Source organism: Phocoena sinus, chromosome 4 (genome assembly GCF_008692025.1).
Source record: "Phocoena sinus isolate mPhoSin1 chromosome 4, mPhoSin1.pri, whole genome shotgun sequence".
NCBI lineage: Eukaryota > Metazoa > Chordata > Mammalia > Artiodactyla > Phocoenidae > Phocoena > Phocoena sinus.
In genome coordinates, this window is record NC_045766.1 from 9,957,687 (window position 1) to 9,974,261 (window position 16,575).

General features: G+C 51.1%; 1 protein-coding gene across 1 annotated transcript in view; it reads left to right on the forward strand.

The window, feature by feature from the left end:
* RFTN1 (raftlin, lipid raft linker 1) overlaps window positions 1-16,575 on the forward strand; it is a 204,784-nt gene that overhangs the window by 142,848 nt on the left and 45,361 nt on the right. Inside the window, exon 6 of the mRNA XM_032631078.1 lies at window positions 7,039-7,242. Coding sequence (XP_032486969.1) covers window positions 7,039-7,242 — 204 coding nt within the window. The remainder of the gene's footprint in view (window positions 1-7,038; window positions 7,243-16,575) is intronic.

The window sequence follows — 16,575 nt, forward strand, 5'->3', positions numbered from 1 at the left end:
TGTCAGTAGTTCCTGGAAAGAAAATTGTGGGCTGGTTAATTCTGGGGCTTGTTTGCAAAGTTGACCTTGGAGGGGGAGTTGGCAGCAGCCTCAGTTCTGGGACAGATTAGGACCGTTTCATGAAAGCCTTGATCCTTCTTAAATATGTGCTGAAGTAGAGGCTCATTTGGGGGACTTCTGCTCCCACAGAGTAGCTGAGAGCACGTTTGGATCCCGTGGGTGCCTCCCAAGGAACATCCCAGTCTTATTTCAGAATCCCCCATTTCTGCATGGCTGTCGGGCTGAATCCCAAGAAGGAGGACTGGCCTCCTTGGAGCCCCTCTGTTGTACCATCTCAGGCCCTGGGAGGTTGAGGGATCAGGGCATCACAAGCCCCAGGAGAGAGCACAGGGAGCACCGGGCTTAAGAACCACACCTCTTGAGCAAGATACCCTCCTGTGCCTCAGCTCCTTGCCCTGTAAAATAGGGATTAAAAAAAAAAGTTTCTTGGGCTTCCCTGGTGGCGTAGTGGTTGAGGGTCTGCCTGCCGATGCGGGGGACACGGGTTCGTGCCCCGGTCCGGGAAGATCCCACATGCTGCGGAGCGGCTGGGCCCGTGAGCCATGGCCGCTGAGCCTGCGCGTCCGGAGCCTGTGCTCCGCAACGGGAGAGGCCACAACAGTGAGAGGCCTGCGTACCACAAAAAAAAAAAAAAAAAAAAAAGTTTCTTGTAGAAAAGTGAAAGGAGAGATGCATTTAAAGCACTCCTAAGTGGCGGTTCTTACGACTGGGGTACAGGCTCCGTCGTCCTGACCATTGCCCCCACCTCTGCACAGAACCCTGCCTTGGAGAAAGGGGGCTCTTGATACTGAGGGTCCCCTCAGGAGTTTTCAGATATTCCTTGTTCCAGAATCCACTTTTCTCCAAGATTCCTTCCAGACGTCCTGCCTCCTGGGGTTGAGTTAACTGGGGAGGCTTGTCCTGGGACCCTCCGCCCCAGGTCCCTCCTGCTGCCCTGTGACTGTTCCCTCGATCACTCAGACACTCCTCCCCCATCACTGGGCACACAGAGACCACCCCCGCCCCCCGCCGTGATACCACAAGTGTCTTGGCCTGCATCTCATTTCCTCAAGTCCCTGTTCTCTATGAGAAAATCAGTTCCTGCTGAGGAATAGCAGGTTAGGGTGTGCCTGGAAGTGGTCAGCCTAACAGAGCATGAGGACTCCAGCTGTTGAGGGGCTTATAGTGCCGCCCACCCCCCAAGATTTGCTCGGTAGGCAGCTGTGTGTGTCTGTTGTCTGCTCATGAGCCTGGCACTGATCTCTCTGCGCAGGAGGCCACGGGTCTCACTGTTACCCTTTATTTCTCTTTTGGTGGAATAAATGAACCTTTGGGTCTTTTCCATCAGTCAGTGAACACACAGGGGTTACGAGTGCACAGGCGTGGCCTTGCAGGGGATGGACAGTCATCACGGTGACGGCCCTCTGAGTGAACTCTTCTGAGCTCTCCCTGTGTGTCTTGACTATGCTTCACAACAGCTTTGTGACAGAAGATGCTATTGTTACACCCGTATCACAGATAAGGACAGTCGCCTGCGTGCCCTCATAGAGTTAAATGTTATCTCCTGGTCTGAGCATTAGTTGAGCAACCATAGTTTCAGCCTCCCAGAAGGCCGGCCGGCCGTCCAGGGACCCTGTCCCCATTCACAGCCCTCAACTGACCCCAGCTTCTCTCCTAATCGTTTTCCGGGGAAGTCTTTCCTTCCCTGGGAAGTCCATGCACCATCACCCACCCCGTCCCCAATGCCCCCTCCCTGCTGCTCACTCAGCTTTCACCTCCCTTTCTCTCAGGGCCCCCTAAGGACGGTGAAGTGTTTTTACGCCTCTCTCTGCCAGGTGGGCTTAAATAGGCAATCACAGCAAGACAATTAAAAAAAATCCAGAGGGAGCCTCCCTCCTTCCCCCTCCCTTTCCTCCTTTAATTTGTTTCCTTTATAGGAGCCTGGGGGAGCTGTGCGGCAAAGGCTGCTCAGGAGGGCTGCCAGGGAGCTCTCATCTGGAAACAGGGCAGGCCGCCCCTCCCCTCCCCCTCCCCACGGGCTGCAGGGACCGCTCTGGTCCAGGGGTTCTGCTCCCCATGCCCACCTGGGTTTCTTCCCGCTCGTCCTAGGGAATTTCCTGTAGGTTTGAGGTCAGGCCATGCAGACATTACCTGAGCCTTGCTGCAGGCTGCTTCCCTTCTCCCATCCAGCTTGCCCCAGCCTCCTGGTGAAACGCAGAGCACCTGGGAAGGACAGGACCGCGTTCCCATGCCACGTTCTCCATGCATTTCTGTGCTGGGGGGCAGCTTCCTTCATTCTCCGCAGACAGGCCAGTGCATGGCCAGGTTAGGGAGGTGTCGCGGGACGGACCCCTGGCACTTCTCTCCTGGCCTCCAGCATTCCCATCTTGTCTCTGTCGCTGAAACTTGAGCAGGAGAAACAAGGAGGCCACACAGGTTCACGCAAAGTCAGCTGGTTCTCACTGGCACTGAAATAATAATGCAAACTCTTCCAAGAGTTACCCTTCCTACCTGCACCTGCTCACTTAAAATGCCTACAGATGCAGCCAGGAACCCGAGCCGGGGATTGCCGTGACCTTCTCTGGAGGGGGATTCTATTCAGCAGGCCTCCTTGGCAGGCAGCTTCTTCTGGGGGGGATGCCCCCTGAGCCTGCCCTTCCTCCCTGGGCCTTGTCCTCCCCTCCCGGGGCCCCCAGAATAGTTCTACCCTGTGGTTCTGTCCCCCACCCCCAATCTGCCACCATCTTCCTGGCCTTTCACTCAGTCCATTAACAAATAGCTATTGAACACCTCCCCACCCCCCCTCCCCCCCACACACGCACATCGTCATTGTCAGCTCCCGCTTTCCATGAGCCGATGAAATTAGCCTTGTGTTAGATTTGGGACACAGCCCAGCATTGGGGGTTTGGAAGAGTCTTGGATTTGTCACTTACCAGATTGTGATTCTGGGGGAACCACTTAAGGCTTCTGGGCATAGAAGGGACACCGTTCCCCCGTGGAGGCTGGAGTCATGTGAGATGATGGCGGTGGTGATGGCCCTCATTAATACATTCCCATCCTGTGGGCCGCTGACATCCTTACAAGTGGGCCCCGTGGATTGCTGTGCAGACAGCGGGCCCCACACTTGGCCTGGCAAGCAGGCCTCCCCCAGGCCCAGCGGACCTGGCTGGCAGGCCGGCAGCGCCCAGCTGGCCCCGCCTCCAGGCTCACGTGCCCTCCTCCCCCTGTCCACCTAGCTCCTTGCCCTTGTCTGGCTCAGGTCAATCCAGCAGACACAGGTGTGTCACCTGCCATGTCTTCTGGACTACTACCTTTTCTGGACACAAAGGATCTAAATGACACAAGGCAAGCCCCCCGCGCCCCCCCCAACCCCATGTCAGGGGAACACAGCAAGACAACGAGACAGAAATAGAAGTGCAAGTCTCGAAGCTCCTTGGGTGCCCTGCCAGGCCAGTCCTGCGGCCATTCTCAGAAACAATGCCTTCCCCCTCCTTTGGGACTTTCTGTCCCATGTCTGGAAAAATCTTCCAGCTGGGGTCATGGCAGAGTCACAGAGCAGCTAAGAAAATGTAAACAAATTTGGTCTTCTTTTTGGAATCCCTGGTGACTGCTCCTGTGAGGATATGTATTGGAGAGTCAGAATATTAAAACATCAAAGGGCATCGTTTGGGGACAGTTTTTCTTGGCTGGTTTCCATGTGAGTAGAAAGACGATTGTGGCCAAGGAGGCAGCGGGACAGAGGAGTTTACTGAAGGCTTGGGCATCTGGAAGCAGGTTTCTTCCAATATTTCATTGCTGCTCATGCTTTGGAGGCTCTCGAGTCCGACAGCCTTTCCTTTTCCTTCCTGAAAAATCTATTTCTGGCTCTGGCTTTGGTCCTCCTCCCTGGGGAGGATCCAGACGGAAAGCAAGGGGCGCTGTCGGCACCCCACCATCCACCTTTGTCTCCCCGCTCTGTCTCCCCCTGCCCTGCCCCACCCCCAAGCATGCTTCTTCCCTTCTGCCTTCCCTTGTTCTGTTTCATCATGCGTGTGGGAAAGTTGTGGTTTTGTCTTGCCATGTGACTGGGGATCCTTCTGTGTGATCAAGTGTTGTCATGTCGTTTTGGACTTGGGCCACTTCTCAGTTCCCCACTCATCCTCCCGTGCAGAGGCTGTGATTTCTTTTTCTCTTTGTTGATAATTCGTATGCATTTAGCAGACCATGGGGACTGGTGCTCTGGCCCACCTTGGGGTCACCTGAGGACAGCTTTCCTAGCCTCTGCCTGGGCAGATGTCCCAGGGAATGAACGCCTCAGGAGTGGCCTCCATCCCTGAGGACAAATGCCCGGCTTCCTTGCCCCTCATAGAGCAGTATAGGGTGTGCGTATATGGTGTGTCAGGTCCCCAGGTGCCGTGACAGTAACCCGCTCATCAATGCAGTCTTCCTTGGCTTTCAGTTCTTCTCTGTTTCTCGTCCCTGCTCTCTCACTCTGTTTCCTGGGATTACTTCCCAAATGAACGACTTGCACCCAAAAGCTTACAGGGTCTGATTTTGAAGCAATTGAAATGCAGTCAAGGACTCGCTAAAGCATGACTTACCCTCTTTTGCCTTTAGTAGCTGCAGGTCTTATTTGAACCACTGGCACCTTGGACTGGAGAACACCCAATCACTTCCTGTCCCACCCCCAACCCCCAGCTCTAATCCATTGCTTGATTTCCCTCCTTTACAAACCTTCTATGCTGTCTGCATGACCCCATTCCTAAAGTGTGTATCTGAAAGTCACGAAATAGTCTAGGGATTGCTAGCTCCATATACCAAGACCTAATTTCTCCTGCGAAAGCACTTACTGGCTGGATTGTAGATGGCTTCCTGAGTCAGGTAAGCGGACCCAGAAAGGTAATTTGGGCTGGGGATGATGAACAGGCCAGCGGTGGTTGTTGAAGATCCAGGTGGCCGTTTGTGAAGATGGGGACCCCTCCTTCCTAACTGGCTCTACCCCATGGATAGCTTGAAAAGGTCTCCCTGTCGGCTTCACCATTGCTGACGACAAAGTCTGTGGCCCAGCAATGCTCCCCAGAGGTCTCTGCTGGTGCTTGCTCAGTTGGGGCTGTGCAAAGCCTTCCTTTGTCCCAGAATACAGTTGCCCTGTGAGATAATTTGAGTTTGCTACGTGGATGGACATTCTTGGTGTGACCATGCCTCATCTTTCACTCCTGTTTACGGCAAACGGTAGTGTTTTCCCTTATGGTCGTGAAGCAGAGTTTCCTGTTTAAGTGCACTTATTTAGATAAAGCAGAGTGAGTTCGTTTTAAAAAGTAATGTACTTGGATACTGGAAAAATTGTGAAATACCGAAATATGGGATGCAGTGTCCCAGAATGTGAGTCTAGACGAGGTATCTCCTGCAAGGAGCGTGGATGTCCTTTGTCCTTTTTGCTAATGTCAGTCATTGTTTATGACCTTTAAAATATTTCTTCGGAAGAAGGGTGGGGACTTTCTTATTATCCAAATAGATATTTTTGGAAACCAAAGCATATTCCTGACTAGCCCATGTAAGCAAAGCTTTTTAAGCTGGGTGAACTCTGATTGCTTGACTGAATGAGTAACGCAAAAATAGACCTCCAGACTTCGATTGAAATTCCAGGTATTTGCTTCCGGAGGCTGACACTGCTCACTCACGGCCAGTACCGTGTGTCGCAGGAGGCGAGGGTCAGCTGCCGGGTGTAGTGAGTATTGATTTTTAAAGAACTGAGCTATAAATGAAGGCACGGGAAGCAGAGCCTCACTCTCAGGGCCTGCTTGGCTGTTTGAGTGACCTACCACTCCAGGCAGGAACGTGCATTTACTGGAATGTATTTATTTTTACATATCAATGATGTATTTTTGATGTACTTGATTAAGTATTATGGGTCTGGCCCCAGGAAACACCACTGCGGTTTATAAATAGTCAGTTCAGAGATGTACAAGGTTCCAGGAATTACAGCAGTATTTTTGTCTTTATGTGCCTCTGTGCATTTACTTTTTTTTTTTAAGACCAGCTCTCGCCCCAAAATATGTCTGCTTTTTCTTCTAAAACACACCTTTGTATGAATTTCTAGAAATGTCTACTGTGTCCTTCTCTCAAACACCTAACCGTACAAATGAATCCCAGCTAACAGCTATATGCCAGATTCCAAACCTAAGTCCTGTCGACTAAAAAATGCACAACGTGAGAGTTGCTAGTTCGTTTTATTTGGGGCAAAATGTCTAGCCTGGGAGATAGCGTTTCGGATAGTTCTGAGAAACTGCTCCAGAGAGGTGGGGAGAAGGTCAGTGTTATATATGATTTTAGTGTAGGGGGACGTGCAGTGGAGCACACATGTTGGCAGAGGCTGGCTGCTAGTCACGAGAGCAGGTGTCACTGTTAATGCTTTTAGTGCTTTTCTAGATAGGAGGAGATGCAAGAATTGGGCTCATAATGTCTTCTCCTGAAAATATCTGACTATCTAAGGGCTTGATCTGCCAGTTTTTCTCAGAGCACAGAGGGCTCCTGATCTCCACCCTGAACGCCTTTCAGGGTGTGTTGAGGTCGCTGGCTGCAGTGACTAGTGACCTCAGCCTTGTAGAGGCAGATGACAAGTGCCACATTTTTGTTGGCAGTCACCTTAGGACTCAACCTTTGAGGTCCATGTCACTTTTAAGGCACCCTAACTTACTGCTTAGAATTAGGGGGATTTGGGGTTGTTTTTTTAAATTAAAAGACATTCTTTTTGGCCACACCACGTGGCACGTGGGATCCTAGTTCCCCGGCCAGGGGTCAAACCCGCGGCCCCTGCAGTGGATGCACGGAGTCTTAACCACTGGACCACCAGGGAAGTCTCCGGAATCAGGTTTTATTATTAGGTAACAGTGCAACCTAACAGAACTTTGGCCTTTGATATGGCTTCTTCAGGCTCCTGAGAGATCCCGTCAGGCCCAGTGAGGCAGTATGTCCCCATCTGACCTCTTCTCTCCCTACTCTCTTTACAAATCCCAACAGAAATGGAGATTTTCGCCCTTTTCAACAAACCGAAGAGCCATCAGAAGTGCCGGCAATACTATCCCGTCACCATTCCCCTCCGGGTCTCCAGGAATGGCCAGACGGTGAGCAGTTTGGATGCCAATTGGCTGGAGCACATGAGCGACCACTTCCGGAAGGGCGGCGTCCTGGTGAACTCGGTCTTCTCCCTCGGCTTGGTCAACGGTAGGGAAGGCACAGCCCACCCTTCGGGGGGCCCTTCTGAACTCTGCTGCTTCCTCTTTCTCAGAGCCTGCCCTATTCAGAAAGCTCTGTGGCGGGTCAGCATGCTGCGTCTGATTTCTGATGAACACATCTCGAGGAATCTTCCATAAAGCTCACCAGCCATGTTCTGCCGACCCCTGCAGGAGCCAGCCAGGTCTATTCTAACATGACAGAGAAGGGGGAGCAATTCTGTTTCGTTGATGATGGTGGCCTCGATCTAGGTTGCTTTTAAAACCTTTTCAAAAGGTTTTCCCAGGGTTTGTTAATTACCCCCCAGGATCATGCCACTCCAAATGTACAAATTGTTTGTAGACACCATTACAGCTTGAAGCAACCATAGCAGCATCTTGGAATTAACTGCAGAGAAGTGAATTGGTTTCTGTAAGCTCCATGGGGATACACACTGCTCCTGGGTCTCTCGGCACCCAGTGGCCCTGCCAGTAATGGGTTCCCTCTGGGGGGTTGCTGCATGGGTAGCGCTATTGGTGTCAGCTTTTCTAAGGCAGAGAGAAAGTTTGCCCAAAGTGAGGAGACGTGTCACAGGCAAAGAAAGGGTTTTCAAGTTAACACGAAGGCAAGCTGAGTTGCTAGGGGCATCAAAACCGGGAGACAACTTGGGGAGTAGGGCCAACCTGCCAGCATGTGTGCATGCTGAGGGCTGCCAGCCAGCAGGATCCTGAAGTAAATGAAACGTAAAGTAACACCAAATCCGATGATCCCAGCAAAACGTGGCAGGGGGCACTGACAGCCCTGCGTCTTGGTCGTTGAGCAGTTTTCTCTCTAAAAATTAGCAGCGTCAGGAACAGAGTTTGGATGCTATATTACTTGCGACCCTTGAGATGCTAACAAGCATCCTTGGAAGAGACATCAGTCTTAATTCTGAATGTACATACGTGCAAGCACCCAAAACCTTAGAACAAGTGCAAGTGCAAGTCCCTTGTCCCTATCTTAGTAGCAATATCTAATGTTAGCATGTTCATATAGTAGTAGCAGGCGTTGTACGGTATCGTGGGCCGCGACTATTTGTGGATGGGTGAAGGACATTAGAAAGGTGACGGGTGGTCTCTTAGAACTCGCTGTGTCGATGGGGCTATTCTGTATGTGTGCTGTCCAGTATGGTAGCCACCAGCCATCGGTGGCCACTGACCACTGGAGATGTGGTATGACTGAGGAACTTAATTTTTATTTTATTTAATTTTCATTAATTTAAATATCAATACCCACGTACAGCTCATAGCTAGTGTATTGGACAGTGCAGTTCTAGAGTATATTTTCATTAATACAACTAAGGAAGAGTCAGTTCCATTCCCTGGCGGCAAGGTCAGTAAACTCCCTCTGCTCCAGGAGGCTTCCCCTGGGTGCCTGCAGAGTTCTTGGAAGCCAGGGGTCGTCCCGGCCTATTGAAGATGCACCGTCCAACACCAGGGTGTGTGCTAGGGCCAGATGTTTACAGCCCTCGTCATTAGCATTAGGGGGGGCCAGGAAGGAACCCTCCACCCCCTGCTTCCTGCAGGGACACCCCATTGCCCGTCTTTGAGTGTGACAACAACAGCTCCTTTTATCTCCTCTTGGGCCCAGAGGGCCTCCCTGTGACTGTGCATATCTCCCTGGGAAACTGATGTTAGTTGCATTAACATCTTAAAGATAGGTAGGGAGGCGCTGGACATGGCAGCCACCGAGGCAGCCACGGGTCACGTCCCCACCTTGGTAGAACTGGGGTTTCAAAGGGGAAGTTTTCTCTCTTGCCTGCGCGTGTCAGAGGCTAGCTGAGCCCCAAGAGAGGACACCTTGAACTTGAAAGTTCACGCTGCCGTTCGTTGTCTGTCTAGCCATTCTGCCTTTGGCAACCAAGGCTCCGTTACCACCTCCACTCCTCCCCCAATCCCGTTCTCCAACCTTGAGTCCAAAAACACAGATAATGTATACAGTCTTGCTTCAGATCTGACTGGAGTGTTGGAAATGCTGTTATATCCTCCCTTGGCTTTAGCTGCATGAAATCCAGCCTTCCTGCCTTGAAGACAGAACATGAAATTTTCCCTGGCAAGTGTAGCCGAGCAGCCTGCGCTAAGCCTGTGACATCTCCACAGCAGGGCTGCCCACACGTCGGGCTGCCCCATGGCTGCAGATCCCTGTCCCGGTGACGGCCGCAAAATCCTCAGAACAAAGTGCATCTGAACCCACTCAAAATTCAAATGCGATTTCACTCTGACATTTCTGATAGGAGGGAGCGTGTGACCTGGGAGAAGGGCTTACTGGGTTAGCGCGTTTCTGCTCTAGGAAAGCCCAGGCTTTCCGCTGGCAGGAAGGAAACATGCATATGTTCTTTTCCCAGAATTAAAAAAAAAAAAAGCAAGCTAATCATCGTTATAAAAAGAACCTATTTCTAGTAGGTTAATTAGTGTCCTTACAAATAAACCTGGCAGAGCTAGGAGCACATCTTTAAGCTGTTTGCCATCTGGAAAAGCATCAGTCTTCTTAACTAGACATTTGTGCTTCAGAATATTTTCCACAGGGTCATAAAATGCATGAGAACTTTGTCCCATAAGCAAGGTGATGTTTAGCCCAAATAATCCAGTTAAGACTCCATCTTCTGTTTTTGAGTCTTTACCTCCCAGGACGTGGAAAGGCTTGTACCATCCTCGAGTTGGGCTTCTGCTCGTGGCCTCCTGGGTGTCCCTCCTGAGAAATGCCCAGGTGTCCCGGGCTGGGGAGGCTGTGGCCTTGGGGTCTGGTAAACTTCAGGCATAGGTGAAGGGGCAGCAGAATGATGGGAACACGCCCCTAGCGGCTCCTGTGTGCTGGTCCTCGGCCAAGCAGCTCACACAGCAACTCCTCTGATCCCCATGGCTGAGTGGGGTGGGTACTGTCGTTACGTCTGTGAAGACCGAGACACAGAGCACTGAAGTCATTGCCACGGTGCCCAGCTGCTAAGTGGCAAGAAAGTGGTTGGAAGAAAGAAGGGTGTGGGTGGGGAAAAGGGACTCGAGGAGAGAAAAGAGGTTTGAGGTTTGAAAATAGGTTGAGGCCCCCGGCTGGACCCCTGGGGAGGGGAGAGCTGAAAGTCACCCTTAGGGAAGTAGCAGGACCTGGTGGCAGCCAGCAGCGTGGATGAGCCCAGGGGATGCTCAGACAGCAGGATGGATGGACGTACGGAAACACTGCAGCCAGTGAGACGAAAGCCAGAATCTATGCTTCCCAAGGGTGGGAAAGGCCGGACAGGGAGACCTTCTGCTGAGCCAGCTGCCGCTGAGGACTCGGGTGGGTACCACGAGTCTGGGGTAAGGGCGAGGCGGAGCTGGCTGCCCACCTTCTGAAGCTTGTTTTCCCACCAAGGGTTTCCAGGCCTGCAGAGTCCCTGCTGCCATCACTGGCCACCACCAGCTGTCTTTGCCCTGCTCTCACCCGCCTTGTCCCCCTGGCTCCGTCCTTGCTCTGCATCCCTCTTAGTCTACCCTTTGCCCCCTGCTCCTTTCCCCACCTTGCTCTGCCCTTGACCTTGCCCTTGGCCCTGTCCTAGCCCTCCCCCTCCCTCTCCCTGCCCCCTGGCCCTCCCCCTCCCCTCGCCCCACCCTCACCCTCTCCTAGCCGGGCAGTCCTTCCGCCTCTGGCAGCATCATCTCTATTCAGCCCACGTTCACAGGCCTTCCACTGTTTCCGAAATGTCCTTTGCAGCAAGTCGCGCAAACCAGAATCCAGTCCAGCAACAGGCACTGCATACGGTGACCACGTCCTTACTGCTCCTGTACCTGGAAGAGTCGTTCTTCATGACCCTGACTGCTTGAAATAAACCTATTAGCCTCTTAGAATGCCCTGTGTTCTGGATTTGTCCGGCCAGGGCCTCATAATGTTATCTTGTTTCTCCAGCCTCTGTTTCCTATAAACTGGAATTTAGTTCTAAGGCCTCGATAAATTAAGCCCTTAGGTCTAGGATACATTCCAGATGCTGTTGTGTTCCACGAGCTGTGTCACATCAGGAGACACACTGTACCTAGGAGTCTCTCCTTTCCTACCTCTTTAAAGATTAGGTTTTCCTGAAGACTCTCTCTGATGCCCCAGCTTCACGTCAATCCAAATAACATTTGGTATTCACACCACATTTTTGATGCCTGACATAAACCAGATTGCCTTGTATTTGCAAAATACATAGGTAAAAATCATGTACGTATTTTAAATAAAATACACATAGGGACACATATTTTAGGCAGACATGTTTGCAGGCCCTTGGGCAAGGGCTTCCCAGTGTCTGTCCACCGTGCACTGTATACAGGAGGCGACCAATAAAGGTTTCCGGATGCTGCACTAATGCGTAGTGCTGGGGGGAGCTGGTGTTGGCGTGTGCATCCCCAGGCCCCTGCAGACTGGGGGAGCAAGGGAGGATGAGGTTGCAGGAAGTTCACGGCCACTGCCTTGTCCGACCGCAGGCTCCAGGCACGTCTGCCTAGTGGTTGCAGGCGTAGCTTCTATTTCAGAGGAGCCGCTGAATAACATAAGGGGTAAATTTCACTTACACCATGAAATGCATCTTCTCTTCTATCCATGGCACATCTTTTAAGTAAATTTTTTCCTGCAGTATAGCACACGTACAGAAACCAAGACAGATCCTAAGGGTCCAGCTCAGTGGGTTTTCACAAGGCGAGCACACCCATGTAACCAGCGCCAGATCAAGAAACAGAGCATCCCAGCCCCATCAGAGTCCCACTCACGACCTCACAATGCCTCTCCCCCAGGGCGACCACAGTCCTGACTGGAAGCGTCACAGGTGGGGCGTGAACTTTATGTGGGTGGAGTCTGCCCTTGTTTGGCTTCTTTCCGTTTGGCTTCTCCTTGTGAGATTCATCCACATTTTTACACGTCACTGCAGATCATTTTTTCTCGCTGCTGTATGCTGTCCCTTGTGTTGATAGATACAGCTTATCCATTTACACACATATTTTTGTTCTTTCTTTGCCCCATGCAGGAAGGCGTGGCCTCTGCACGGATTTGGCCCCAAACAGAAGCCGTAAGGCCATCTCACTGCAACCCCACTGAGATGCCACAAAACACGAGGGCAGGGAGAGCAGCCTAGTGGTCAGAGCACGCCAGCTCCATGAGGCTGGGCCCCTAGGCTGCTCATCCCCGGCTGGAGCACAGCCCCTGACACATCCTCGTGGTAGCAAAATAAAATATCTGTCACCTGTTGAAAGAGCATAGGCTTTGGAGTCACACAAACTACATTTCAGATCGAGATAGGCCCTTGTATGCGCTTGAATGTGGACAAATGGTTTCACGCCTATAGCTTCCTTCCATCTTCTCACCACTTAGAGGGAATGATAACCTTGCAGAACTTGCGGCGGGGGGTAGGCATTCAATGAGAAGCCATGAGTGTGCCTGGCAGAGGTCCTCATAGCTGGCAAGCACAGAATCAGGGCGTTTCCTCCCCATCTGGTCATCCGTTCTGATAAATGACACTGAAGTTGCAGGCTGCCCCTAACTGTAACTTATTCACTGCTTCAAACAGGGACTGCAGGAAGGCAGGCAGGCCGAGAGCAGAAGTGAGGGCTGCAGAAGCAAGAGAAGCAGCAGGCCTGCTCCACTCTCGATAATGTCAGCAGATTAGCTGTGGGGTGATGGGGGAGCTGCACACACCATTGTCCGATTGGTTGCGTGCGGCTGCGCGTCCCTATAACACGGGCGATTATGGCTATGCAGTTGGTACAGGCCACTCCTGGAGCCAAGGTGGTGCCGTGAGTGCCGTGCTGGTGGAGAAAAGGGGTTTCAGGGGGCCAAGGACATCTGTTATGCCAGTGACCCCAGTGTGGGCATTTAAACCATCCTAGCTTGTAAAAGGAGAACAGTAACATTTTCTAGTGGGCCACATGTATCGACCCCTTGTGTCGATGGCGTGTGCATTTCACGCTGGACTTGGGAGAGGTGCAGCACCTAGGGTGAGCCTGAAGGGTAGCTTGCTAGATGGAGTCTTCGTGTCCCAGAGGCTGCAGGGGAAGAGCAGTTTTCTCATAGAATTTACCTCTTGGGCTAATAGGGCAAATCTCCTTTTCTCACATCCTTCTTGTAAAGCATAAGCTTGGAAAGTTAAGGTGCCCTTTTGCCAAAAGACCGGCATCAAATATTTATACAATACCAGGGCACATAGCTTTCTGTGCACAGTAGGGAAGCATCTTTACTTTAATAAAAAATGCAGTGATAACGGAATGTTTTCCATAGATGGAGGATGATTTAACGTTTTTGCATGGGGAGCTGCAGTCTGAGAGAGACCTATTTATACCAGCTTGGAGCACACTACAGCGAGGCTGAGCCAGGAAGGTGATGAAGAGACGGGTGGTGGATGAGGCCGTCAAAACAAGGGGTTCTTTAAAAGCCCAGCTGTCTGCTGTCTGTGGTTCATTGACTTTTTTGCTGTTACAGATGACCAAATTTTGACAGCCATTCTGAACTTGCTATGTAGTGAAGTGGGTGAATCAGCACTCTGGATTCAGAAGAGCAGAGCAGCGGGCTGAGACGCTGCAGGCAGGACTGAGTTAGGAGGATGGTAAATAAGGACCTGGGCTTGTTCCTGCTTCACGCCCCCAAGCCTGGACCACACAGCCCTCCTTCCAGGCTTGTGACTTGGAGCCAAGGAGGGGATGCCAGGCAGGGGGTAGGAAAGAAAGTTGGATGGGCTGCGCTGTCTCCTTCCCCAGGTGGACCTCAACTCTATCTATATCGTGCTAGCACTCTAATACTTAGAGCGTGTGGTAGGCGCATTGAAAGGGCTTAGAGTCTTACCAGTAAGGAGATCTGTAGGTAGAGACTTTGGAAATTGGGTATAACATATTTTTGTAGAAGCCTTGAAGAAATGTGTGCTGTGATCATGTGCTACTGAAGGATCAGTGAATATCTTCTGGTCCCAAGCATCACCAGGTCAGGACTTGGGAAAGCTTTATTCAAAGGGGTTCCGTAGGGCATCCCTACTGTGGCAAGGGCTCCAGCTGGACCTGTGTTACCCAGAACCTGATAAGTGAGGTGGACTATGGTCCGTGCTTGTCCTGGAGCCCAAAATATTTAAATGTGGTTCAGCCAGAGAGCAGTTGTGTCCTTCCTCGGTCACCTTAGTAAAATGTCTTTTAGGAGGACATTGAACAAACACTTGGGGGGAACGTTTTAGCAGAGCGGATGAGAGAGGCAAGCTTAGCACTTTTGCCAAGGCTGATTGGTAACAGACTCTCGGTATAGGAAACAAATACAAAAATGGAGCATAGTATTGATTAACCCACAGGGATCTTATTTGAAATGGAGTTTTGTCTTGTCCGTAGGAAGAATATCAGGATGAGGCTGCTGTGCTCCAGGAATTCCCCTCAGAGCTGTGGTTTGTTGAGTTGGTCAGGCCCCTCTATCATTCTGGAATAATCAGGAATATTCCCCAGGCTAAGTGAAGTACACTGGTCTCAGATTTCTTAAGTTTCAATTGGGCATTGTAACAGTCAGATATTGCCAGGATGATGCTGTGTAACAAACCACTCCAGAGCTCACCGGCTTAAAACAGTAATAATTTATTCTCTCATATTTGTAGGTTGCCTGGAGCAACTTCTTTGAGGCGGCTGGGCCCACTCTCAGGTCTATGGATCAGCTGATCTAGGCTGAGCTCCACTGGGGCAGCTCTGTTCCAACAGGCTAGCTGGGGCATGTGCTCTCAAAGTGGTGACACAGATGTGAGATCAAGTTCAACCACTCCAGTGCTTTGCAAGCTCCTGCTTGTGTCACACCCGCTAAGATCCCACTGGCCAAGCGAGTCACATGGATAAGCCCCTGGTTGGCTTATCTCCCCACTATTGTCTTAGTCTTGAATTTCTTCTCATGATTCTGCTGCTTGTCTGGTCCTTGATGACCCCTCATTCACTCTTCATTTCTATTCAAGCTGTGTCCTCTACCTTGAACTCTCAAACCCCACAGATCCATATGCCTGGCTTGCAGTTAGTTCATATCTCTACTCAAAGTGGAGGGACCTACCCTGAGCACTTCTTTCAGAAACAGCCGTGCCATTGCCTCTACCTCCATGCAACACCCCACCCCGCCCCAGCCCACTTTATGTTCTCATAGCATTTATACCCTGGGACATTATGTTTTCTCCCCCTGCAGGGCAGGGGAAGCTCCATGGGGGCGGGGTCTTCATTTGTCACCAGTGATCACAAGAGTACCTGGCACATAATGGGTGCCAGGGTACTCAGAATAGACTGAAAGGGGTAGGGTTTCTGAGTCAAAGAGGATGGACTTTTGTGTTTCAGTCTTTTGAGACATTGTTAAGTTGTTCTCTGGAAAGGTTGTGCAGTTAAAATTCCCTTCGGCCCTGGAAGCTTTTTATTTATTTATTTATTTATGGCCATGTTGGGTCTTCGTTGCTGCGCACGGGCTTTCTCTAGTTGCGGCGAGCAGGGGCTACTCTTCGTTGTGGTGCACGGCTTCTCATTGCAGTGGCTTCTCTTGCTGTGGAGCACGGGCTCTAGGCACGCGGGCTTCAGTAGTTGTGGCATGCGGGCTCAGTAGTTGTGGCTTGCGGGCTCTAGAGCACAGGCTCAGCAGTTGTGGCACACGGGCTTAGTTGCTCCGCGGCATGTGGGATCCTCCCAGACCAGGGCTCGAACCCATGTCCCCTGCATTGGCAGGCGGATTCTTAACCACTGCGCCACCAGGGAGGTCCTGGAAACTTTTTATATACAATAAAGAGTGTTAAACGTAGCCATTTATTTATTACTTATTTTTGTTGTTGCAAATAATTTTCTCATTCTGACGGCTTTTTGACTTGCTTGTGAGGTCTGTTGGAAGACAGAAGCTGAAGGTTGCTATATGTTTCCATCTGTCTGTCTTTTTGTGACTTCTGGAAAGCACTGGCAGTTCCTGAGCTCCAGTGTGACTCAGGGGGCTTTCTGTGTTTGTCTCCCTTTCCTTCCTGATGAAGAAAAGATCACATTATTGTGTGAATTGTCCTTTATATCACTAAACATATTTTTATGTCTGTTGCCATAACAAAACACCACAGACTGGTTGGCTTGAACAATAGACATTTATTTTCTCATAGATCAGGAGGCTGGACGTCCATGATCAGGGAGTTGGCAAATTCGGTTTCTGGTGAGGCCTCCTTTCCTGACTTGCAGATGGCCACCTCCTCTGTGTCCTCCTATGGGCTTTCCTCTGTGCAAGGTTAGGGGGTTGGGGTGGGTGGTGCTCTGGTGTCTCTTCCTCTTCTTGTAAGGACATCAGTCCTGTTGGACTAGGGCCCACCCTTATGACCTCATTGAACCTTAATTACCCCTGGAAAGG